Raw genomic sequence first — 27,000 nt, forward strand, 5'->3', positions numbered from 1 at the left:
ACACATGCAGAGTTGAGTACTATAAAAATACTCAGTGGACTTATGCCGAAAACATGTTATCAAAATAGTATTTATCATGCCATCCATAAGTATCCATCGGGGTTTAGCTTTAGAAAGGCCCGAGGCACTCAAAATCATTTCCATTGTAAAAAGTCGACCGATCAGTCATTTTCCCATAGACGTTAACCACATCTGCACATACATGACATGAAATGTGGCCACAAACCAAGTCACTAGACCGGCCAACCCATACGCTAGCACACGGTCTACCATAGGTGTACACTAATCCAAATTCGATTTAAATAATAATAGCAAAAACCACATCAGATAGGCACGTTAAAATCAAATCAAGGCATGATAAACATAGTTTCATTCCCATCGATAAAATATTTTGGACATTGTCCTTATTTAAAAGAAAGTCCACCTCGAGTACTTAATTCGCAAATATATTCTTTCCCTTGCGATCACGATTCACTTGCGAAGAATCACCTTTAGAATTTACATAACATATAAATCAACACACTTTCCAAATAAATAAATAAGATGCATGCATCCTATGTCTCCAATTATCTTCCTCGTTCAAGACTACCAATTTCTCACGATTAGGGGCTTGGGTATTTTTGATTAATTCTGGCCTCACGCCCCAATCAAATAAATTCATTCAGCCAATTTTAATTTAAAACAAAAGCCCAATAGTTAAATAAAAAGTGAAGCTCCTGACTTCAATGAAAGACAAGAAAAAGAGTACACTTCTATTTTTTATTTATTTTTTTTTAAAAAAAATACACGTACACATACTCTCTTCCCAAAGTAATACTGTCATTTTCCACCTCTTCTTTAAACTAGTAACACAATTCAAGTAAAAACAATTTAATAAGAATTCAAAAACTCCCATTTGTTTACACGTACCCTCACATCCCGTTTTCTTTTAAAGAAACTACGAACTAAAAATACTTATAAAGAAATCAGTACAAATAAACAATGAAGAACAAAACTCCCCATTCCATACCGTCGGCTTTCTCTCAAATTCACAACAAAAAATTGAACAGCAAATTAGAGCTTCGACGCCCTCACCCACAGCCGTCGCTCGGCGCCGCAGCAGCCGCTGCGTCGCCACTCCGGCGGCCCCGAAGATAAGTTCTTAATTTGGTTTCACGAATTAAAGTTCGGTTCTTTGTTTTATATTGTTCGAATTATTGATTTGCTTCGGTTACTGGTTTCATGAGATGCACAAGTATGGAATTGGATTTGGATGGGGAAAGTGTATACCTTCAATTTGCTGACAGATTGTGAAAGAATAGATGATGACACTTTCCCTGATTTTAGTTCTCGGTTCCTGTCAGAGAAGGGGATTTGTACGTCATTGTGTGAAAAATATTTGTGAGGGAGGAGATGGTAGATTTCTGAAATTATCAAGCGAAAGGATTGAATCGTGTGTGGCTTGAACAAAAGCTTGTCTAACTCTCTGCTTCCTCTCTGTTAAAAGATATTCCATGAGTTTGATTTGAATATGGTGGCATTAGTGAGATAGAACAAAGATGGATGGATACCTCGGTGGAATTAGGATTGAGAGGGGGAGAATGATGAACTCTCTCTTCTCTGCTGCCTTGAGAAATTTTTGTGATTCAAAGTGAATTGAGGGTGACTGCAGAATTGGTGTTAGGCGGAGAGATAGGGTATGGAGATTTATACTGCATAACGTGGGAGTATAATTGGGAGTTAGTTGTGGTGTAGATTTCGAAGAGATTTACGGAGTGGGATACGTTTTTTTTAACGTGGGAAAGGGGGTGGAATATGGATAATTAATTTCATAGAAATTAATTAGGATTGACTACTTTTATTTCTTTGGAATTTTATTTGCAGATCACGGAGGGGGAGAGGAAAAATCTCTGCAGAATATTTATTTAAAATTTGAACTAAGAAAAGTCTTGGTGACCAAGTCAAGGAGGAAAAGATTTAATTAAATTAGTTTGATTCACGGTCCTTTGTATTTTATTTAAATTGTGCAGCCCACAATTTATTTTCCACAAGACTGGACTTTTGTATTATTTATTCAATTTATCAGATCCCACACGAAATTGAGTCCAATAAATGTTCCTCACGGAAAGGAATTATTTAAATTCTTCACAAATTTCTAGCTCTCATAACAAATTATCAATTATTCAAAAACAATTAAATTCACCTCACATCAATTATTCAAAGCAGTCACGTCACATATTCAACAAAGTTGTCTCAGTCAAAATTCCAACTAAAAATTAGGTCACGAAAAGTATCCAACAACAATTCCACTCGACAATTAATCCACAGACTTCGCAACATTAAAAGCATTAAATGCAAGTACGTTAGGGTTCGAAAATTAGGTTCAAAAAGTGGGGCGTTACAATCATCCTTTCCACACACAAGCTCTCCCAACTTCTCCACCAAAACGTCCAAAACCTTAAGCTGACCATGCTTCACACACAAATGCAGGACAGTCTGTCCGCGATCCAGTCTCTCCATCGAGGGCAAACAACTCTCGTGAAGGAGATGTTGTACAATCTCAACATGCCAGTTCATGGTTGCAAGATGAACTGGGTTCATGGCTGCAAGATGAACTGGGTTCAATGACCAAGGCATTGTTGCGATGACCAAGGCATGAACCCAGCTCATCTTGCAGCCATGAACGGGCATGTTGAGATTGTACAACATCTCCTTCACGAGAGTTGTTTGCCCGCGATGGAGAGACTGGATCGCGGACAGACTGTGCTGCATTTGTGTGTGAAGCATGGCCAGCTTAAGGTTTTGGACGTTTTGGTGGAGAAGTTGGGAGAGCTTGTGTGTGCAAAGGAGGATTGTAACGCCCCACTTTTTGAACCCTAATTTTCGAACCCTAACGTACTTGCATTTAATGCTTTTAATGTTGCGAAGTCCGTGGATTAATTGTCGAGTGGAATTGTTGTTGGATACTTTTCGTGACCTAATTTTGAGTTGAAATTTTGACTGAGACAACTTTGTTGAATATGTGACGTGGCTGCTTTGAATAATTGATGTGAGATGAATTTAATTGTTTTTGAATAATTGATAATTTGTTATGAGAGCTAGAAATTTGTGAAGTAAATCACAATGTGAATTTAAATAATTCCTTTCCGTGAGGAACATTTATTGGACTCAATTTCGTGTGGGATCTGATAAATTGAATAAATAATACAAAAGTCCAGTTTTGTGGAAAATAAATTATGGGCTGCACAATTTAAATAAAATACAAAGGACCGTCAATCAAACTAATTTAATTAAATCTTTTCCTCCTTGCAAAACCCAATTAGATAAAAAAAACTACTCCATAATATACTACTCCATATATTTCGAAGTCTATCTATAAACTAAAGAAACACAATCAAGTTGGCTAGTGCAATATTGCAACTTGCATGCTACTATTAACTGCATGGCGGCTGTCCACACCACAATAAGGAGTAACAAAAAACCAAGAATCAATAAAAACAATTGGAAAATTTATTTGTCGAGGTAGTGTTTAATTTGAACTTCTTTTAAAAGAGTTAGAAACAAACATCAATAACTAACTCATACGGCTAGATTTAAAATACTAGTAGAACATTTGGAATAATAGAACATCAATGATCGCGGTTGAGATGAGTCCACTAGCTTCGTCGGAGGCATGCTCGGTTTTCCCGATACAACGAGAAACTAAAGATTAATTAATTGTAGTTTATAGTCAGAATTTTAGTCGATTTATTGCATCAATTCAATTTATTTCAAAAAGGTATCTGTACTTTGAAAATAGTTAATTAGGGCATACGTGTTGTTATAAATAGAAAAAACATTTTTAGGTAAACTAATTAAGTGGGTCCAAATATTAGTAGGAATTCTTAATGTAATGGGTCGGCCTAACCTGCATTCTGCTTTTATGAAGTCAAGGCCCGAATATAAGCCCAGACCACAAGATAATCACTTAATACTTTGTTAGAAAAATATTTTATCGTTACTTTTACTGCATAATCTTGAAGTTATATATACCAGGTAGCATACGTGAAATTGCCCGAATTAAAACTGTTTTGGGCGAAGTATATATCAATATTGAAATGTCAAGTAATTCCTATCTTCCAAACAAGGAAAAGAATTTAAAGCTGCATGCATCTACACTTATAATTGAAGCATTTGTTGTGCCAGAACAAAAAAAGAAAAGAAAACAGTAGCTACTATCCAAAGAAGTGAACTTATTACTCTCTTTGTCCCGTTTCAAAATATTGAGCCAACGCGTCTAATATTAACTTAGAATATGCATGATTCATTAAAAAAACTAAGAATACTATTATTTTAAAGTTTGTAACGTACACAGACGCAGCTTACACTGAAAAGGAGAAAAAGAAAAGAAAATAGGAGAGAAATAAAGAAAGAAAAGTATATTTAATTATTCCCAACATGTGTAAAACAACAAGCTTTAGTTAATTAGTTCCATACAAACTGCAGAGCTGAAAACCTTACGTAGTAGTACTATAGCAATGCATGAAGCAAATTTCCTTTTTTTTTTAAGTTTGTCCCACAAGGCCACAAAAGATGCTACATTTTCTTTTTTGAAGAAAATTCTCTTTCATATTAATATAAAGTATTGTTTTCTCTTTCCACTTTAACACATAAAATAAAAACATATCATAAAATCTCGTGCCGTTATCCAAGTGTGACATCTATTATGGTATGGAGGGAGTACTAATTAACATTATTCCCGCAAAAAAACCCGTTTGAATTGATTTTAAATTTTAATGTGCCTAACGTACACAAACGAAGCTGTACACAAACGAAGCTCATGTCAAAGTAGAAAAAAGAAATTAAAGATAAGCATATCTTAACAAATAAAGAAAGAAAAGCATATTTAATTATTCCCAACATGCATGTGTAAAACAGCAGGCTTTAGTTCCATGTAAATTCTTATATTCTATATATATATATATATGTGTGTGTGTGTGTGTGTAAATGTGATGATATAGTAGTATAGTTCATAGCCAATTGAGATGAAGCATCACTCCTTCTAAGCCGTCAGTATAATAAAGGTATGTTTTGCATCGACGCCACTGGTCAATTATTTTTATTTGCTAGTAGTATAATTCTTGTAATATAGAATAGGAGTATTTGTTTATTTAAAAATACTAACCAAAACTCTTTTTTATTTAATCCATCGTTCATCTACATATTCTCCACATGGAAAGGTTAGTAGTAATTTTTATATTGCATATATATACTTTGACACTATGTATTCATTACTCATATATATGTTCTAGTTTCTACATGTTTTGTTTTATTTTATTTCTACTTAATTGTAAAATATAAATTATCCAAAATGCTTCTTATAATTCATTATTTGTTCATTGAGGAAAAGGTTTATGATGCTGCTGCCTCAAAAAGGGATGCAACCAGATTTCGGCAACTGCTTCAACAAGATCCATATCTGATTTATACGGTTTCGTTTCCATGTTCAAGAAATCTTCTGCACGTAGCAACGCTACTGAGGCAAGTAGCCATCGTTGAAGAGGTGCTCAACCTTAATCCGCAGCTAGCTCAGATTTCCGACTCCCAAAAATTACGACTAATATCTAAGAGACAAGGCCAAATCCATATATCTTCTAGAAACAGTACTGTCAGAGAAGAGAGAGCAGACAATGATGGTGATGACCCTGATCGCGACCATGGCCATAGTGAGGCCGTCATGGCAAATACTCACCCCAAGATATACAGGCAGCTTTCATCTCATCTGTCATCACAATATTCTTGGTGTTAGAAGATATTGAAAGATATCGGAGAATATCACGGGAAATCAAGAAAAGATACGGGAGTATATTTAGCCTAAAATAGAGGAAGCAATCAATGTAAATTAGGTTTTCCTTTTTTGTAAATATTGTGTAGTCTATATAATATGTAATCCCTATCATCTAATTACATTGAATAAGAATGATATCGATTACCCAACCTTTCGTCTAATATGGCCTCAGAGCAGATCGATCCTTGGCTCAGAAACGATTCATCATAGCCAAAATATACCTTTCCCGACCTGTTTCCAGCCAAAAACCAACCGAGAAACCATAATCCTGCATCAAAATGTCAGAGGCAGAAGACACAAAACCGACCGAACAGATTACAAGCCTAAGGAATAGCAAAGGCATTACTGTTGCATTCAAATTGAATGGAAGAAATTACCCCCTTTGGTCACGATTGATCAAGGTGAAAATTGGAGGCCGAGGAGCCTACTCATACATCCAGAACGAGCCGCCGAACCCAGGGAGTAAAGGGTTCGACGAATGGGAGGAGAACGACTTGGTAGTGTTCTCGTGGATCGTTGACAATATCGAAGACGATATCATCCCCGATTTCGCACACCACCAAACATCCAAAGCGCTGTGGGACAGCCTTGCGGTGACATTCGAGAACAAAGCAGATCAATATCTCATCTACAACCTGGAAGAACAAGCAATATACATCAAACAAGGCAACATGGACGTGGAGACATACTACCGGAAAATCCACGGACTATGGATTAACATCGATCGATGCCAGAAACAGCCGATCAGTTGCTGCGATAAAGGAATCGACCAATTCCGAGTGCATTCAACCGAGAAACGGTTAATCAAGTTCCTAACGGGGACTGAATCAGGAGTACGACTCCATTAGGCGAGAGATCCTGAAGGAAGACCCTACCCCATCAGTCGAGGCTGCCTACGGCATGGTGAAGAAGGAGGCGGCTCGATTAAACATCATGCCACCGGCGTCCTCTCCACCAACCGGAGGAGCACCTGGATTGGCCGATTCATCATTTGGGGGGGAGATCGGACAAGGGCTCGCCGCCCAGAGTCAGCGTCCCACGAACCGGAACGGGCCTCCACCGCCGCGCACTGTCGCTCCAACCGCTCCAACCGACCGGACACCTCAAAATTATGGTGTTCACACTGTGGAAAGCATAAACACACATGGGAGACATGCTTCAAGCGATTGGGATATCCAGAGTGGTGGGAGGAACGGCAAAAGGCGAGAGCGACGACGGCCCAGGCGAAAATGGCCGTCGGAATAGGCGGTGAAGGAATCCCACGAAAAAGAGAAGGGGAAAACACTGGACAGGGTGCCGGAGTCCGATTGGAGGGTCAATCAGCCAGCGGCAACATTCGAGGCGCCGGGAATTTCGCGGAACGGACGGAATCGAGGAGCGGCGCCGAGGGTGGAGGTAAAGAGTTTGGATTAAAACCAAACCCTAACTCATGTTTTGCTAAATATCAGTTTGTCCCCCCTGAAAAACAAAAATATCAGAAAAGACCCCGCCTTATTTCATGTTGGCCCCCAGACTATGATAAATTCGAAATTAAGTCCAGAACTTTCCTAATTTCCGAAAACACCCCAAATTTTGTGTCTAAAAATCAGTTTGCCCCCTTAATTTCCGCTGCATTCCATGTTCACCATGTATCTGATAGAAAATCGAAGGGTTGAATTTTTGACTGTGGAGCAACTGATACCATGACACCCGAAAAAGATGATTTTGTTAGCTTTAGTGAAGTGACAAAAACCTACATAAGAACAGCTAATGGGGAATTGATTACTGTTGTCGGGGCGGGCACAATTCAGATATCCCCCACTCTAAGACTCACGAACTGCTTATATGTTCCTACATTGTCCCAACGGCTGATGTCTATTAGTCATGTGACTAAGGAATTAAATTGTACTCTTCTGATGCATCTCGACTTTTGTATTTTACAAGATATTCAGACGAGGAGGATACTTGGGCGTGGCACTGAGAAAGATGGGCTCTATTACGTGGACGAGATAGCTCAACATGGCAGTGCGATGCTGGCTCACGGGTCCACAAAACAGGAAACTTGGCTCTGGCACCGAAGACTAGGACACCCCTCTCCGGGTTACTTTAAATTACTTTATCTGAACCTTTCTATTCCATCTGATTTTGCTTGTGAGACTTGTGTTTTGGCCAAGAGCCACAGACAATCATTTAAACCAACAAACACTCGTATGAAATCTATGTTTTCTTTGGTGCATTCTGATGTGTGGGGGCCGGCACCGGTCATTGGGGAGAACGGTTTTCGTTATTTTGTGCTTTTTATTGATGACTGCACTATAATGATGTGGATCTATTTCTTGAAACATAAATATGAAGTATTTGATAGATTTACCGTTTTCTTTAAACTTGTCCAAACACAATTTCATACCACTATCAAAACCCTTAGGTCAGATAATGGAGGGAATTTGTAAACGGCACCATGAACTAATTTTGCAGAGATAACGGTATAATCCACCAAACTTCCTGTGCATATACACCAGAACAAAATGGGGTAGCGGAGAGGAAAAATAGAACCATTCTAGAAATGACCCGGGCCCTCATGATTGAATCTAAGGTCCCCAAACTTTTTTGGCCAGAAGCAGTCGCCGCCTCAGTCTACCTCATTAACCGCCTACCCACTAAAATCCTTCACATGAAAACATGTTATCCAAACAAGCCAACATTCCCGAACACTTGAACCTCCAACCCAGAATCTTTGGCTGTACTGTCTACACCCATATTCCTAGACATGAGCGAACCAAACTTTCACCATGTGCAACTAAATGTGTGTTCGTAGGATACGGGATGAACCAGAAGGGGTTATCGTTGCTTTGACCCACTTACCAAGAAAATCACCACGACCATGAACTGCAATTTTTTGGAAACCGAGTTTTTCTACCATACCCACCTTAGTAGTCAGGGGGAGAGTGATCCAGGTAATACAACAGACTACCTAAGTTGGGTTGTGCCAGTTCCAAGCTCCTCGATTGAGGATCTAACAGAACCAGAGATAGTCACTGCCGCCGAGCACGTCTCACCACAAGAGTCATCTCATCCAAGCCCAGGCAATCCCTCTCCGATGATATCCGAGGTAACTTCTGAACCCAGCTTTGTCGAGAATACGGTTACCACTGATCATGTTGATACAGAACCTGCAAACGAGGACAACACAGTTGATGGTGACACGGGGCAGTATGTGCTTCCCAATAGGACTACGAGGGGAGTCCCTCCCAAACGATACTCTCCCGAGAAAATTGGGAAGAAAAGTCGCTATGGAGTAGCGAATTTTGTACAAGGGTATCTGACTAAAATGGCGCGCGCATTTGAGGCGGCACTATATGAAGAGGAGGAAATCCCACAGTCAGCTGAAGAGGCAATGAAACATAAGAAGTGGAAGGAAGCAATGCTTACCGAAATGAAGGCACTGATGAAGAACAACACATGGGAAAAAGGGAGATTACCAGAAGGTGCAAGGACTGTTGGATGCAGATGGGTATTCACAATCAAGAGAAGACCAGATGGCACAGTTGAACGATATAAAGCACGGCTAGTGGCAAAGGGGTACACCCAGACATATGGGGTTGACTACGCAGAGACCTTCTCACCAGTGGCGAAGATCAACACGGTGAGAGTATTATTTTCAGTCGCGGCAAACAAAGATTGGCCACTACACCAGTTCGATGTGACGAACGCCTTTTTGCATGGGGAACTGCCGAAACCTGTTTACATGGAACCCCCACCTGGGTTCGCTAGTGAGTTTGGTACATGGGAGGTATGCAAGCTTAAGAAGACACTGTATGGGCTGAAGCAGTCTCCGAGAGGGTGGTTTGGAAGATTTACCGAGGTGATGAAGAAGTATGATTATACCCAGAGTAATTCCGACCACACTCTTTTTATTAAGAAGAGGAACTGGAAGATCACGTGCCTAATTATCTATGTAGACGATATGATCATTACAGGAGATGACGAAGATGAGATAGCTGAATTGAGGAAGAATCTTTTCTAGGAGTTTGAGATGAAGGATCTAGGTCTTCTTAAATATTTCTTGGGAATAGAGGTACTCAGGTCGAAGAAGGGAATCTTCATAAATCAGAGGAAGTATATACTGGACTTATTGGCAGATATTGGGATGATTGATTGTAAGCCGACAGACACTCCTATGGTTCAAAACCATGGATTGCAGATGAAGGAAGGTGCGAAGCAGACAGACAGGGGGAGATACCAACGATTGGTTGGAAAACTGATCTACCTTTCTCATACCAGACCAGATATCGCCTACTCAGTCGGGGTGGTAAGTCAATTTATGCATGCGCCGCAGGAAGAGCACTGGGAGGCAGTCATAAGGATTGTTCGATACTTGAAAGGAACCGCAGAACACGGGCTTATGTTCGAGAAACATGGACACATGGAGATACACAGTTTTACTGATGCAGACTGGGCAAGTAACCCAAACGACCGAAAGTCAACTGCTGGGTACTTTACTTTTGTAGGAGGAAACCTTGTGTCGTGGAGAAGCAAGAAACAAAAGGTGGTAGCCCTTTCAAGTGCCGAGGCAGAATTCAGAGGAATTAAAAGTGGATTGACAGAGATATTATGGCTAAGGAGAGTGATGACAGAACTAGGCCTACGGCCAACCCATCTGTGCAGACTCTTTTGTGACAATAAGGCGGCCATTAGTATCTCAGAGAATCCAGTCCAACATGACAGAACCAAGCATGTGGAGGTAGACCGACACTTTATAAAGGAGAACCTTGAGGCAAAAGTGGTGGAAATGCCTTATGTCAAGTCCGAAGATCAACTGGCTGATATATTGACGAAGGCAGTGAACTCAAAGTCATTCCAGGATGTATTGTGCAAGCTAAGTATCGGCAACCCCGTTACATAGCTTGAGGGGGAGTGTTAGAAGATATTGAAAGATATCGGAGAATATCACGGGAAATCAAGAGAAGATACGGGAGTATATTTAGCCTAAAATAGAGCAAGCAATCAATGTAAATTAGGTTTTCCTTTTTTGTAAATATTGTGTAGTCTATATAATATGTAATCCCTATCATCTAATTACATTGAATAAGAATGATATCGATTACCCAACCTGTCGTCTAATACTTGGCAATAAATCAAATTTATATTGGTCTTCTCCTCGTACGCTGTCTGCATACGCGAACCCAATCGCTTCCTCATTATTGTGTCATTCAGCTTCTTCTAACTTACCGTCTTACTGCATAAAGGCCTTATTTATCCAAATAAATTTATGTACATGTGTCAATCTTTAAAATTCAAGATTGTATGTATTTCTCTTATATATGGCCTCAATTTGATTTATTTTTTAACTAAGCTAATCTATATTCTAACTCATAGTTTAGTAAACTAAAAGGGTCCAAATATTAGTCCAAATTCTAACCCAAAAAATGTTTTTAAGTACATATACTTACAAGTTCCTTCAAAGAGATTGAAATTATATTTTTTTTTAATAAAAAATATATCTAGCTTGCAAGTTCCTTCAAAGAGATTGACATTTTTATAAGTAATGGAAATATCTAGATATTATACAAATTAATTTTGTTATTAGCTATATGCTATGGCAATAAAAAGGAAAAGATGTGAATAATTTTTGACAAATTTTTACATTATTTTGAGCTTGATTCAAAATAATTATACAATATTTAGTAAAAAAAATTCTTAAATATATTTAGATTTAATTAATTTTTATAAATTGATTTTTAATGTAAAATCTTGAAAATTATAATTATATAAGTATAATTTACGTAGTTTATCACTTCCCTTAATTTATTTCCAATTTTTGGAAGAAAAAAAAGTTAAGAAACATACCAATTTGACCAAACATTGACTTATTGACTAGACTTTTGATTTAATATCATCATTTCTGACCAAGACCAAAAAAAACACTCTAGAACTAAGAAAATTAAATGGTTTCATATCTTATCATAAATATATCTACTATCTACCATCAAATTTGGGCATGCCATTGCATTATTAATTTTTAGTGACCCAACTTTTTTATTGACTGAATTTATTTTTCATGACGTGCAATTTTGGATTTGGAGTCAAAGTGTCAAACCACTTATCCAAGAGTACAGTCTCATTGTTTATTATTGAATTAAATTGCCAAATTTAAATATAGCTATTGACTTTGCCGACCAAGAGTCCAAGACCAGACAAGTCTTTATAAAGAATAGGCCTCTTCTTTAAATTTTGATGAATTTAAATTATTTATTTATTTCCAGATTGTCTATAAGAACAAGTTAAATTTTGTGATATTATCTAATTATGCTTCTATAAATTAATTAATATTTAAATCATATTTGATTAATTGATTAATTGCTTCTCATATTATAGAAAAATTGAAAAGTCCATATATAAGTATGCAGTATACCAACGTTCCTGCAAAATCAATGGAGGCGAAATTAATAAGAAAACAATACTCTAATATTTTAAGGCTAAAAAGGATTAAATAATGTGTGTCAATTGTGAAACACGTACGTCTTATAATGAATTCCAAACATAGATATTCTTACACGAATAAGCATCGCATTCTCAATCTTCCCTGTTAAGATATTATGATTACCATGATTTTTATTTTTTAAAGTAGTTACATGTTTATTATTTTATCTTGCTTTTTCATTGTTTAGAGATCTACTTTGCTGCGCTTTATCCAAATGTGAACTGATTTATTTGTTCTTTAATTAATTTAGCATGAATCATGGATGCCCTTCTCGTAGCATAAAATCACGTATTGCGTCATATTTATGACGTAAGTAGACTTAACCTAAAAATAATACTACTATATAAATTTAGGTCACATGATTTTATAATGTGGCCGAAAGTGTGGGATATGATAAGATAAAATTAAAGCACTAAAAAGAAATGGCATCCAATAAATATTTGTCGACCATTTTGATATTCTACCTTCAAATTTAATTCCAAATTATGTGTAATTGGTAGACTAACTAACAAAATTGATATAAATAAATTAAGACACAACTAATTGAAAGAATAATATAAAAAACCTTTTGATTTCAACAATCTTATGACTGTTGTGGACTTGTAATAGGCAAAACACAAAGAATAGTAAAAGTCTACTCCCAAGTCTTCCATGCCATGCCCCACCCCTTCTTGTCCTTCCTCCTTAATTTGATTTCTTAGAAATTTCCGATCATTATATTCGGTGTGCACTTAATAAAATTACATTTCTACATATTTTCGGTGTGCACTCAATAAAAATTACGTTTCTACATAATATCACTCAAACCACATAAGATCAACATACAATCACGCCTACAATAAAAAAAAATTAGTTGATATAGACCTCTAAGTTCTATAACTCTCATATTTCACGATCTTATAATTTTGAGTCTTGAAATAACTAGACACGAATACGCCTCATGAAGTTTGCCACAACGGCGCCGTGTGGGAAACGGGGGGTCGCTATCGACTTGTCAGTTTGAATCAAGAAGCTATGATGGTTAGGCCTATGTTGGGCCCAAAACAAAATTCCTTAGCCACCACTTAATAAGCAGCAGCCATGAAGCTTCTCTCCATACAATAGGAAGCTTACCAAGTAAACCCCCTCCCACTGAGCTCTCACAATCACACACACTTATATATCAAACATCCATGGATGCTCAATCGGTGATCATGGATGAGGATCGCAGTGACCCGAACAACACAATCAGGCCCGGTTCGTCTCTCCACGAACCGGGCTTTGAGGTTTCTGATTTCTTTGAGTTCAACGACTGGATTGAGGAGGTCCCGCAGTTCTCTTCCCCTCTCTCGGCTGCTTGTTACGATCCTCAGAATATGAGCTATTCGAGCGCCATCAGCAGCAGCAGCAGCAGCAGCAGCAGTAGTTTTCTTGAAGGGGCTATCAATAGTAAGGCTATATATATCAGACTTTAGTTGTGGTGTAGGATAAGAGAGATATCTAACACATTGTTTTTCATTGTTATCAGGAGACAGTGGGAGAGAGGAGAAGAGAGAGAAAGTTGCTTTCAAGACCAAATCTGAAGTTGAAGTTCTTGATGATGGTTTCAAGTGGAGAAAGTATGGGAAGAAGATGGTGAAAAACAGCCCTAATCCAAGGTATGCATGCTAATCAATCTATCTATATACACACTTTCTTGGAAGAACCTATGCATATATGTAATATTTCATGTAATAAACAGGAACTACTATAGATGTTCAGTAGAAGGATGCCCAGTGAAGAAGAGAGTCGAACGAGACAAAGAGGACCCGCTCTACGTTGTGACAACGTACGAAGGAATTCACAACCATCAAGGTCCTTATCAACTGTAGTTTAGAGTTTACCTGAGTTTGCAGATGATGGCGATGCGCTCTGACGATGTATGATCGACAAACATCAATATTTAGGCTGCTACAAGAAGTTCATTGTTTGCAATGAACATATTAAGGATTTTTCTTGCATGTGGTATGAATAAACTCCAATCAGTAGAGAGAGAGGGAGAGAGAAGCAATGCTAGTCAGTAGAAAAAACAGAATGGATTGGTAATTTATGAAGAATTTTGTACAGTGATGCTATGTGCAGCAAATCTTGTTACATTTTTCAACAGAATTTCAAGCTTCAAAACCTATGTATTAGTAATAAATTAAAGAAGCTATGTTTTGCTCCTTTTTCATCACTAGGCAGATTCTATGGGAAAATAATATCAGGATCTCTTACATGAACATTTAAGGCAGTACTTTCATCCCATGTAGCTGCTTGGCCTTCAATAGGAACCGAAATGTTCCACAAAACATCTCGCCTTCCTCACTAATCCCGATGATGATCTCACAACTATGTTAGAGTTTGAGACAGTACTCTTCTTGGACATTGCCATACCACTCGAGAGCAACCAACGCGATCCAGATTGGTGTTGCCTGCTACTTCCCCAAACCTGCATTGAATCCAGCAAGATGGACTTCTGAGACTTTGAACATTGGTTGATAGATATTCTTTTTATCATGTTCAGAATCAGCTTCTTCATCTTCTCGTTTGATCACTTCTGGTTGTGGTGACGAATAAGCCCGATTAACTTGAACCCAGCGGGTCTCTAAGCTGCACTTTTAAGCACATTCTGATGTTTTCACCACCGCTTCATCATTCATTTCCAGCTCTATTTTCATGACCTGCTTCTTTAATATGAAGATGACCAGAATCCAACCTCAGCCATTCCTCCAATGACAAAGAACACTTGATTAATTCAAGAATTGACAAGTCAGAAGCTCTTTCGTAACCATAGTTACTAGAAGGTTCTGAAGCCTTTGTTGAGGGTCAAGGCGGTTCCTGATTGGGCATGCCAGCCTGAAACTAAAAGGCCTTCAATGTTTGTTATAGCCATGGGAACAAGATCTTCTATAAACACATCTTTTCAACTCCTGCACATGCCCAACATTTTAGTATTTCCATTGCTTGGATGAGGGTAGCACAACTGGAGCACAGATTTGCACGATTAATCTAGCACCATTATTTGCCACTTTCTCATAGCCAGAAGGAGTGAAGCTACATGAATCCTCCTCTGCCATCAAATCAGCATTCAGAACGGAGCCTCTCCACACAGTGCAAGGAGATCTCTTGGCGAGTCATGGCCACTACATGCTCAACATGTTGAGAAAATCATTTTCTATAGATTCTGCAAGCACAAAGCCATCCAAGCTATGTGATCTCCTCAATCTTTGAGCTCTGTTTCTAGACTCGGATCTCATGCACATCCGAAGCTCATTGTATGTGCTGAATCTAAGTCCGATGGTTTAGACATTAGCAGGTCAAAGAAATCTGAATCAAGTTCTTCAAAGGCTGGTTCACTAATATATGCAGTGTGTCCAGGATCATCATGATTATCCACATCAAGCTTCGAGTTCCATTCAGTATACTCAAGAAAACTGGCCTGGCCTGGCCTGGCCTGAAAATTTCAGCAACATCAATTGTTTCAATTACAGAAGAGTCAAACCTCTGACTACTGCTACTACTTTCTGGTCTTATTTGATCCCTCAACGATACATATGCTCAAATTCAGTGACATCAAACTCGTGTCCACATACTCAGGCTCAGGTGAGGGGTGGTTACAGTCAATGTGACTGTAGAACTCAAACTCCTTGGGATCACCCATCTTTTTCTCATCAGGTTTCTGATGCAACAAAGAGACGGATTCCAGCTGATTTACTAGCACCTAAATATTCCTTCATTATTTTCTTAGGCATAATTCACCAACTCCTACTGTGAAACGATCCATATGCTAGTTTTTTACCTAAATTGAACTGGAGATTACAAAATTCTATTTACTAGCACCAAAATAGGACAAATGTAAACGCAGTAGAAAATTGGCTAGCCAATTAGGTACTCCTATAATATTTGATCATGTAACATAGTAGTAGTATTTAAATTTACTTTTAAATTGTTTGCATTTTTGTAGTATGATTTTGTTTCAAAAGTCTTAGTATACATGTACTTGTGTTTCAATCTCATATATACACACGTCTAATTTAATCTCTTAGTTAATTGAAAGGATTCAACATAATGATAAATTGGGTCATTTAAGAAAATAAATAGTACTCCAGTTAATTTCCTTATTCCAATGTGTAAGCACAAAATACATTCCTAAAATCAAGATGGAAAGTTATGCTTGTGTTTCGATCTCATACACATGCATGAGGGGTTCGATCTTTTCTCGTAGAGAGTTCCAACATAAGGGTCAATTGGGTTGTATTCATGATATAAGGAGTTAATTTCGTCTACTGCACACTTCGCCTAAAAAAACTTAATACTAATTCAAAAAGAAATGTAAAAACTTAATACTAACTCAATATTCACTAACACGAGTTAGCTAATATATTTCTTACAATACAAACACTTGATCTTGACACTCTATTATGATATAGACTTAATTAATTCACCATATATAAAACTAAATCTTCTTCATCACTAAAGTGGGTATGGTATAACGATAGTATTCATAATAATTTAATAGTTGTAGTCCTATATTGATATTTTCAACATCCAAGAATTTCGTTAATCATGAAAAGGTTATTTTATTCAATTACAACAAAAAGTTGAAAAATCCCACACACCCGTTTAGGTAGAAGGTAACATACACTTTCAAAGTAGTACATCTACAATGCTATGTTGTAACCAAGTCTGTGAGCTCCTATCGTGACCACCACTGATAAATGCGATCGACCATCGTTGGCGGGAGCCGACAATGCTAAGGTCTGCTCCTACCCTTTCGTTGGCGTTTCAAGTCCAAGACAACGACAGAGATGTTATCCCGGCTCCCTTTCTGAAAAGCTCGTTGCGTGACAGCCTCAGCTGCTGCCTGTGATGCGGGATCCACGCTCTTGCCCCTCTCCGATGGAGGTGGGGCCGCGTTATTCCTGTACCACAACTGCAAAACCCTACGAGCACCGTCACAAGCCTCCTCGTTTGACATCTCATCCCATAAACCATCACTGGCTAGAATCAGACACTCGTCATCTCTAGTCCGTGGGACAACCATCACCTCGGGATCAGGGATCACGAGAGACTTCAAATATCGATCTCCTACAAGGACATTAATGCGTTCAGATTCAAACACAAACAAAATTGCAAATACGCCATTGTAAGTGTACATGGAGGCTATGAAGAACATACCAATAGACCTAGACATGGCAAGAACTCCCGAGACACGGCATCCGTCCCAGTTGAATACCCTACCTCCAGCTGCTTCGATTCTGGCATACTCGTCCTCCCTATCGGGCTTAAGAGACAGAGAACAATAATGTTAGTAAAAAAAATCTCAACTCAAGGCGACATGCTTGCTTACCTTGTGATCCACAGATAGGGCAACAGCTTCCCTCCTACGGCAGAGAACAGCCCTTGAATCACCGCAGTTAGCCACTATTATATGCGACGTGCAAACTATGGCAACAATGGCAGTCGAGCCAACAGTCTCCCGAGCAATGGGTGCACGACCGCCTTCCCCTCCAACCTCATCATCCACCTTGTGGAAACATCTAGTGAACACCCTCGTCCACAGCTCTTCACGAGGTCCCCTTCTATCTCCTTCATCACTTAACTCTGTAGAGATTATTTCAATCTCTTCGGCCAAAGCAGAATGAATACGATCTCTACAATAATCCGCAACCTGAAAACAAAGTCTTTATAATCAAGAGTGTTCCTACAGCATTTATTATGTGAGGATACTGGGAAAACGAAGAGATACATACCTTAGCGCCTCCATGGCCGTCAAAGACTCCAAAGAAATGCCCAGTCAAATGAGTCACACGGGAAGTCAGTCCATCAGGAGGGCGATCAACGAGCATCTGGAGAGGGATTTCCACGAAATTTGGTACGATTGACACTGCATCTTCCATATCCGTTCTCCTACCAGGAACGGATGTAAAACCCCAAAGTGGCACATAGCTCACCTCAAAAATACTACGGCTTGCTCTCCCATTCGATCCAAAATCCAATGGCACAACATCCAAAGATGGTCTCGAGCTGGAACAATCTACAATCTCCTCTCCATTATCAACTGCTACAGATAGAGATTCACTGGTGTTGGAAATAAGTTCAACAGCACTTCTACTGCTCTCAACGACCGCAAAGGGCGCCCCAGTTTCAGGTTTCACTTCTAAACCACATAAACTACTAGCATCACTCACCATAGACAGGCCATCAAGATTAGGATCGCCAACTTCGCTCAGTTGCCTTCCATCAGTACTATGCAGCCAGTTTTCGTCCTCATAAGTCGCAGCCATAATAAACGACACCCCACTCCTACTCTCTTCAGAATCAGAATCCAAGAAAATAACAGAAGTTATCTCACTTCCCAAATCACCCAAGGCAGAATCCTCATTCTCATCATCTACACTAGTTAGTGCTTCGATCTCAGAACGCAAAAGCAAGCTATCCATCAGCTCGAAGCTCATAACAATCGAGCAATCTCCAAACCTCAGTATTGCAAAACTTAGAATCACAATAACCTAATCTAAAGGGCACCATCACAACCTATAACTAAATAGCAAGAGCTACTTAAAACTGAAGCCCTATCATTGTCGCATTAATTCATAGTCATTTCTAGAAAGAACCTCGAAAAAACTAGAGATTAAAGCTCACATGCCAATCACCATCACACAGTAGTACATGGCAAACGGATGAACACTCAAAATGCAGAGTCGAATCACAGCGTCTCCAATAAATTGGTCGAATCTGATTGATGAAAACAAAACACCAACTAGAATCCGTGAAAAAGGGGCATCAAACTATAAATCACCAAATACAGAAATGTGAAAGTAAGGATTCTACAATATATAAAAAAGAGATGTGAAAATACAAAAAAGTTCAGACATTCAATTAGGTCACATAACACTATTTTGAAATTCCAACACACACAAGAGTTTCAAGAATCACATGAAATCTTAAAAAAGACAATCTTTCTTCTCTGCAAGAAAGATTTTACCACGATCTGAGGCAACGTAATCGTGACCCTTTACCTAGTCTAGTCCCTCTTTCAACAAATAATCACATTAATAATTCAATTTATGTATAATCTGAAGGGAGAAAGTGATCAGCTGAACAAAAGCTACTGCTGAATTCTTACTTTCTTTTGCTTGTTTTGAAGCAGGTACCGCCAATTCTACTTTCTTGAATCTAACAGAAGAAAATTGTTGAGGGAAAACCCACGAATCCAACCGAAAATTGTTTGTGGGTCGATTTTGCAGCTGGTAGTTCTGTGTTGGTTGAATGAACAAGAGCATAAAATTACCGAAAGAGGGGCTCTTTTTTCACTTAATTTTGCAGTTAAGCATTAAATAATTAAAAAGATATCGTAGTAACTAAAAGGCTAGTACAATATTTTTTTGTAATCATGCTCAAACAAATAGGAGTATTGGAGTATTTACTTAGAGCACCCACAACCGTGCTCTTGCCAACGAGTACGGTTGTGGGCCCGGCGCCACTATTCCTATCTGCTCTTAGGCAAGAGAACAACACCAACAGTTGTGCTCTTCCGCAAGGACGAGCACAATCATTTTAAATAAAAACATTTCCATAACATTAAAATTTATTAAAAAACCGAAATAATATTACAAATTACAAATAAAATAAAAAAGACATAATTAAAATCCTAAAAAATAAAAATTACATAATTAAAATCCTAAAAATTAAAAATTACATAATTAAATTCATAAAATTAAAAAAAAACACTACGCGTTGCCGAATTTCGCCCACATGTGTTTGATTAGGTCTTCTTGTAGCTCAACGTGGGTTCGGGTATCGCGCATTGTGTGCCTTGTTTCGATCCTCTCACCCACCGTCGTATGCACACCTCGGCGTGGGGGATACATCGCGCTTGAGCTTTCAGCTTCATCCTCGTCGTAGAAGTTAGCCGCCCTCGGTCCTTCGTCGGCTATAATCATGTTGTGTAAGTTAATACACGTGTATATGATGTCGGCGATATTGTTCAAGTACCACAGTCGAGCCGGGGCCTTCACAATGTTGAATCGGACTTGAAGGACCCCAAAGGCTCTTTCGACGTCTTTCCGCGCGGACTCTTGAAGCTGCTCAAAAAGAACCCGTCTCGGGTCTTGCGAGTTGCTGAGCGTCTTCACGAAAGTCGACCACCTTGGGTACATACCATCGGCGAGATAGTAACCCATGTGGTATGTATTTCCGTTGAAGGTGAAGTTGATCGCCGGTGCTACACCATTCAACACATCATTGAAGATGGGTGAATAATAGAGCACGTTCAAGTCGTTGTTGGATCCGGCAACACCGAAATATGCATGCCAAATCCATAGGCGGTAGTCGGCGACCGCCTCAAGGATAAGTGTTGGGCCGCCGCCTTTGTGGCCGCTTAAGTGTTGCCCCCTCCAAGCAGTCGGACAATTCTTCCACCTCCAATGCATGCACTCAATGCTGCCAAGCATTCCGGGAAAGCCATGGACTGATTCGTGAAGACGAAGCAACCGTTGGCAATCATCGGTGGTAGGTGCCCGAAGGAATTCATCACCGAAAGTTGTACGAACGCCCTCGCAAAAATTTTTAAGACAAATGATTCCAGTGGACTCACCGACATGCAAATACTCATCGAAGAGGTCGGCCGTTTGCCCTGTAGCGAGTTGTCGGATGGCACACGTACACTTCTGCAAAGACGTGATACTTTGCCGGCCGGCTGCATCTGGACCTGTTTGGAAGAATTCAACACGGACGGACAATGTGTTGACAATACGCATAAACAGGCGCTTTGACATGCGAAAACGGCGCCTGAAGTAATCCGCCGGAAACCGCGGCGGGTCGGCAAAATAGTCGGCAACGAGCCTTTCGTGGGCTCCCTCCCGGTCACGATGGATGTAGCGGCTAGTTGATCTAGTTGGTTGAGGAGGAGGGGCGGGGGTATTCGCTGCGACATATGCATCATAAGCGGCACGATGTTGTTCGTAGTATTCTTGTTCTTCGCGCTCCGCTTCCGCAATAAGATGGGTGAAATTCATTTGAGGTTTTGAGTGAGAGATGAATGTGTAGATAAGTTGTATGAAAAATATAAATGATAGATGATTTGATGTGGAAAATGGAAGATGAATGTGTGTATTTATAGATGATTTTGGGGGGAAAATCTAAAAAATACAGAAAAGGGGCAAAAAACGGCCATTTTTGGGGATTGGGAAATTTTTTTTTTTTATCTTTAATCGGTTTTTAAGTTTTTATAATTAAAAACCGATTTTTTGAAAAAAATATAAAAATATTCAAATGCAACGGCATAGCCGTTGCCCAATCGCAGCACGACACGTCACCTGCTCGCTGGCACGGACGTGCTCGATGCATCGAGCAACGTTCCATGATAGATGTTACACTTTCCTTTTTAGTTTGTCCCACAAAAGATGTCACATTTCCTTTTTTGGGAAAAAACTATCTCTCATATTAATATAAATATATTATTTTTTTCTTGCCACTTAACATATAAAACAATATCTTCTAAAATCTCGTAGCATTTTCCAAGTATGTCATCTATTATGGGAAAGAGGGGAGTACTTGATAATAGATGTTTATATGTTTTGCTGAAAATTGATATTTTATTGACTGTAAATATAGTCCTATCCACAATGACTGTGCAAGAGCATCAAGGGAATGATAAGTCATGTGTGTGGGGCATGCTGCTGATTTCTCCGATGGAGAGCTCAAGGATATTGGACAGGGGTGCATTACCCTCAGCATCATAAAATTGAAATAATGCATTATTTCAATTTTTTCTTATGGTTTTTTACTTGCGTAAATGCTATCGGAAACAATAGAATAAATGTCTTGTTTTCAGCAATTAATAGATTGAAAGCTATAATAAACGTAGGAAAAAGAAACCTTGAGTTTATTATCCACTGCGAAAACATGATTTGTAAAGTCCGAATAATTAGAGATGCAATAAATCGTCGTCTAAAACCAGAAGCTGCCACAAGAGGAAGCAGGTCCCCCTACCAACCTGGGCAGCCAGGCGACCAAGGTTCCCAACAATACTGTACAACCACTCCGCAGAGCATTAACCACCGGATACGGGTGATAATGACGACAAACCTACAAATACTGATAATGATGACGAACCTCTACAAATATACAGGCCTCGCAATGTCTCCATTCTTGTATATGTAGGCAACTATGGAGACATTACGTCATCCATTGATGAGTTCATCCGCACATCTCTTCCCTCTGTCATCTCCTTCAATTCACCTAACATATAAAATACAGTGCTCGAGTCACAAACCCAAGTACGAGGGCAAAATGCATCATCTTGAAATGTAGCATACCATATCTTGAATCAACTGATGTCGGGGATGTACTCCTCGTGTCTTCTGCAGTGCCTGCAATTACCAATGAAAATTTACTTCAAGATTCAGTAACATGAATCAAAAGATGTTGATATGGAATATCTTAATACCTGATTTATTACGCAGCGCCTCCTTGATAGCATCGAAGTTCTTGTAAGTATAGCCCACGAAACTCAAATCTTCTGGAGTAAGGTGCATCTGTTTGAAGAAAATTATATCAAGATGAGAACTACATTTTGGCAAATTCTGAAGAATTGTCAGTGCAATATACAGACCTTTCTTGAGGGTCCTGAGCCAGCCTTTGATGATGTTGGAGGATCCAGCTGTTCAAATAACAGCATAATTGCATTATTATATAGTCTTATCCAAAGAAGCGACATCAAAGGCAACCATAAATGAAAAACGTCAGACACTAGAAGATGAGAGTCGTTCAAGAACACGAGGAACGAGTACAATGAAACTGTAATAGACAACTTTAGGATATATTATCATGAAAACTTAAGAAAACGTCACGGCATTTAATGTCTTGCCATGAGATTGGTCAAGTGTATCACAGAGATTGGCGCAATAAAACAGTATGCAACTAATGACTATCTGTGGAGTAGAGAAGAAGGCGTGAAACGTAATAAAAGCAAAGAGAGGCTTTTACTTCATCAAACTTCATGAAATTCCGGGTGTCCAGCTCCCCAGTGACCTCTGGTTTAAATGCTGCTTCCATATCATATAATTTATCCCAGTCAACACCGACAAACCAAGGGTGGGCCTGTATTAACTCACGTGTGAATGGAGAGAGAAAGAACACAAGAATCTCATGTTGACCAAGTAATACCTTTATCTGTGCTGCACCTCCTGTTCCAAGTCTATGCTCTACATCACAGAGTAACCTACATATTAGATCTTTTGCCTCAGCGCTGATTTTGGTATCTTCGGGAAATCTCAGGTGATTTTTCCAATGAACAATCTAGCGAACATAAGAAAACTCCATCACGAAACAGAACAGTAAATAGATGGACGAATAAAAGGTAACAACTATAAATGAACAACACATGCACAGAATTGCCTGGATAGTGCAGAGGTATGCAAAGAATGAAAGCTATTGAAATGGGGGAGTGACATATGTATGTTGCTCTCTGTTTCACAAAGATAACGCAGTTGACTGGATGGCGGGCCAGAGCACAATAACCCCAAGAGATTTTTATTTTTATGGTGCTATGAAGGGTGCCGATAGGACAATGTAAACTATTGAATGCATGTACGCCAATAATCTTCTCTTTACCCTTTAAGTCAACAAAAAATGAAAGAAGAAAGTAAATCTATAGACATGTACCTTCCTACAAGTGGTCATAGGATCATCCGCATAAAATGGAGGATAGCCAACAAGCATCTCGTACATGATTGCACCCAGTGACCACCTGCAAGTATATGTGGTAATTCAGTCGAAAAGCCTTGTATCATGACATTTGAGCTTCGAAAATGACACACCACGATATCAACATAAACAACTTTCACGAATGATGAAGTGTAACAATAAAGGGAATAGAAGACGGGGTGGGTGTTACTGGGGGAAATTGGACTGACCAGTCACACTCCATGCTATATCCTTTCTTCAACAGCACCTCCGGAGCAATATAATCAGGTGTACCAACAGTAGAAAATGCCTTCAAAAGACAAAGTGAAGATGAGAAATTAAATAGAGAAGTTAAAATCTGATGCCGGTATTTTGCTGCTTTTTGCAATAATTCACCATCCCCCCAAAGAGCAAGTTTCTGGAGAAGGAAAAAACATGCATCGCATCTCATTGCTTACCAACTTTCTCCTGTTCATCTGCCAGTGCTGAAGTTGTTCACGGGGACTTCTCCAACTACTAGCATTGGCAGCATCAGGAAAACGGCCGTCAATGTCCATTGGTTCCCTTATGTTTTCATCATCCAATTCTTCGTTTTCATTCACCGTGGACAAAGTCCTACAGTCAAGTGGCTTGCATAAACCAAAATCTGAGAGCTTCATGTGACCGTTCTTATCAAGAAGAAGATTGTCTGGTTTGATATCCCTGATGAGAAAAACAAAGGGGATCAGAAGGCTAAGTCTTAAAATAAAATAATTGCATCAATGTAACAATCGTTTGTAGGATATATACATCAAATCACACAAACCTGTGAATATAATTATGCTTGTGAATAGATTCAATAGCCAGCACACTCTGAGCAATGTAAAATTTAGCCACATTTTCAGACAATGTGTCTTCTCTCATCAACAGAGTCATCATGTCACCTCCAGGGAGATATTCCATGATAAGATATAAATACTCGGGATCTTGAAAAGAGTAGTACAGTTTAACTATACAATGGCTTCCCACTTCTGCCAATAGGTTCCTTTCTGCTCTTACATGCTCCACCTGAGGAACATATAACATTTTCACGGACATTAGGACATCTCGACTAATGGACAAGTTTTTCCTAAAATTTCATAATAAGTGGATTAATAAACTGATTCAAAATGGTAAGATATTCAAATTATGCTTTATCAATGTTTTTACCTGTCCCCTTGAGACCATTTCTGATTTCTTCAACTTCTTCATGGCATAAATATTTCCAGATTTTTTCTCCCGGCATAGTCGGACCTAAAATGTCAAAGATAGAGCAATTACAAATAGTCACATTTACAAACTCATCAGATTTCAGGAACAAATTAAAATATGGCATGCAAAATAAAATTTATATCCGAGAGTGACACCAACCTCACCAAAGGCTCCGCGTCCAATAATAGTAAGAAGCTCAAAATCATCTACACATATCTTGTTTCTCCTCAGTCTCATGAACTCCGTTTCTTTCCTTTCCAAATCTTTGATCAAATTTATCTGTTCGTCTTTGGGCACATCTGAAGAGGCCAACTTCCTTTCGAGTACCCACCTCCTAGAGCCATACATGCATATATATATATAATATATATATATATATATATATATATATAGGAAAATGATCAATACAAAACTTGATCTCAATACAAAATCCAAACCAAATCCTGACCATGAGATTTGACAATCCAATGGTCAATAATTAAACAAAAACACGGAGGGTCATTGTAAAGCAGTTTTAGGTCATATTATAAACTTTGGGTTTGAGGTCATGTTAAGATCATTTCATGTCATCCTTACTATAATGACGTAAAAATAAGCTTACAATGACCTAAAAATGACTTTTGTATGCTTGGTTCTGCATTTTTGTATTAAGAATGGTTTTGCATGGATCAAAACCCTATATATATATTAGCATCAAAACTAGTGTCGCCAATAACACTAAAGAGTAAAGAGCAATCTAAACTTTCCAAACTGGCTTGAAATATCTTTATAGGGAAGATACATCAGAACTTTTTAGATGAGTCTCGCTATAATCACATAGAGGCAGACATGTCTTTTGATATTTGATAAAAGAGAAGTTTCTTTTCCAGGTCAAAAATTACGAATGTTATATTCACGCGGAACTGGAAGACTGGAACTGCCGATCACTTGAGTTTCTTCTTCCTATAAAAGGCGTCTAACTACCACTAAAATCTACTAATATTAAAAGAATATGGAAGCATATATTGTTCCAAGAGTAAACGAATCACAGTTAACCTCCGCCTCCGGCATCACACTTTTTAGTATTTAAATTAAGTACCGGAAAGTAAACCGCCTTTCAATCCACAGAAACACTCCAATGATTCCAACAAACGGCATCAATCGCATTGCTTGGCTAATTTATCAGTAGGGATTCACACAACTTTGGGTTGAATATAAAAACAGATCATGAAAGATTTTCCAGCCTCCCTCTCTAGTAGGCAAAATGTTTGCCATACATATGCATACAACAGCAAACATAACTTGGAAACTAAACCGATTTTCCTAATTTGAACATAATTCACTTACAAATCCATAGAGTTCAGTCTCTGAAACACTAAAATCGAAACCATTCGTATCTTAATTAACTGTTGAAAACCTAAATTTGCAGAGCAATTAGACCACAAAAACGACAGAAATATCAAAGCAGACACTAGATCTCGAAAACCACGCATTTCATCGCAGCTCGAAACAATCAATTCTCGCCACTGAGCTGCATTTTCGAAGCACAGAATATGCAAAACAGTAAAACCAAACGATTTCGCCATTTCGAAGCATACCTCTCTTTCCGCTCCTGTATGCTTTTCATCTGATTTTTGTAGTGGTTCTCGATGTACTTTTTCGCTGCTGCCACTTTTTCCATAGTCAAACTCGAACCTAGAATTTCTTCTTCGCCGCTCTTGTCGTTGCTCTTTTCCTCCTCCATTCAATCTGAATCTCTCTCTCACTCTCTCTCTAGATTTCCAATTAGTCACTGTACCTTCTCTTCTCTCCTCTCCTCTCCTTGATACCTTGT

General features: G+C 38.8%; 3 protein-coding genes and 1 long non-coding RNA gene across 4 annotated transcripts; 2 read left to right on the plus strand and 2 right to left on the minus strand.

The window, feature by feature from the left end:
• Positions 1–4,936: 4,936 nt before the first annotated feature.
• LOC121741060 lies at positions 4,937–5,955 on the plus strand. Its single transcript, XR_006037763.1, has 2 exons — positions 4,937–5,042; positions 5,369–5,955. It is a non-coding gene; the product is annotated as an uncharacterized LOC121741060 (long non-coding RNA).
• Positions 5,956–13,311: 7,356 nt separating this feature from the next.
• Positions 13,312–14,460, plus strand: LOC121811420 (probable WRKY transcription factor 43). The gene is made up of 3 exons (XM_042212276.1): positions 13,312–13,694; positions 13,774–13,903; positions 13,987–14,460. The coding sequence occupies exons 1-3, from the start codon at positions 13,439–13,441 to the stop codon at positions 14,114–14,116; spliced, it is 516 nt and encodes a 171-aa protein (XP_042068210.1). The 5' UTR covers positions 13,312–13,438; the 3' UTR covers positions 14,117–14,460.
• A 2,338-nt stretch (positions 14,461–16,798) lies between these two features.
• LOC121742751 (protein phosphatase 2C 50-like) lies at positions 16,799–19,591 on the minus strand. The gene is made up of 5 exons (XM_042135994.1): positions 19,396–19,591; positions 18,020–19,004; positions 17,617–17,937; positions 17,445–17,550; positions 16,799–17,354 (listed from the first exon to the last, which is right to left on the minus strand). The coding sequence occupies exons 2-5, from the start codon at positions 18,722–18,724 to the stop codon at positions 17,020–17,022; spliced, it is 1,467 nt and encodes a 488-aa protein (XP_041991928.1). The 5' UTR covers positions 18,725–19,004; positions 19,396–19,591; the 3' UTR covers positions 16,799–17,019.
• A 2,539-nt stretch (positions 19,592–22,130) lies between these two features.
• LOC121811123 (serine/threonine-protein kinase tricornered-like) lies at positions 22,131–27,000 on the minus strand. The gene is made up of 13 exons (XM_042211919.1): positions 26,765–27,000; positions 25,347–25,521; positions 25,146–25,229; positions 24,763–25,004; positions 24,416–24,659; positions 24,188–24,267; positions 23,937–24,021; positions 23,439–23,570; positions 23,259–23,372; positions 22,885–22,932; positions 22,720–22,807; positions 22,589–22,642; positions 22,131–22,511 (listed from the first exon to the last, which is right to left on the minus strand). Exons 1-13 carry the CDS (start codon positions 26,908–26,910, stop codon positions 22,438–22,440), a joined length of 1,566 nt encoding a protein of 521 aa, XP_042067853.1. The 5' UTR covers positions 26,911–27,000; the 3' UTR covers positions 22,131–22,437.

This window comes from Salvia splendens, chromosome 7, assembly GCF_004379255.2.
Source record: "Salvia splendens isolate huo1 chromosome 7, SspV2, whole genome shotgun sequence".
Classification (NCBI taxonomy): Eukaryota; Viridiplantae; Streptophyta; class Magnoliopsida; order Lamiales; family Lamiaceae; genus Salvia; species Salvia splendens.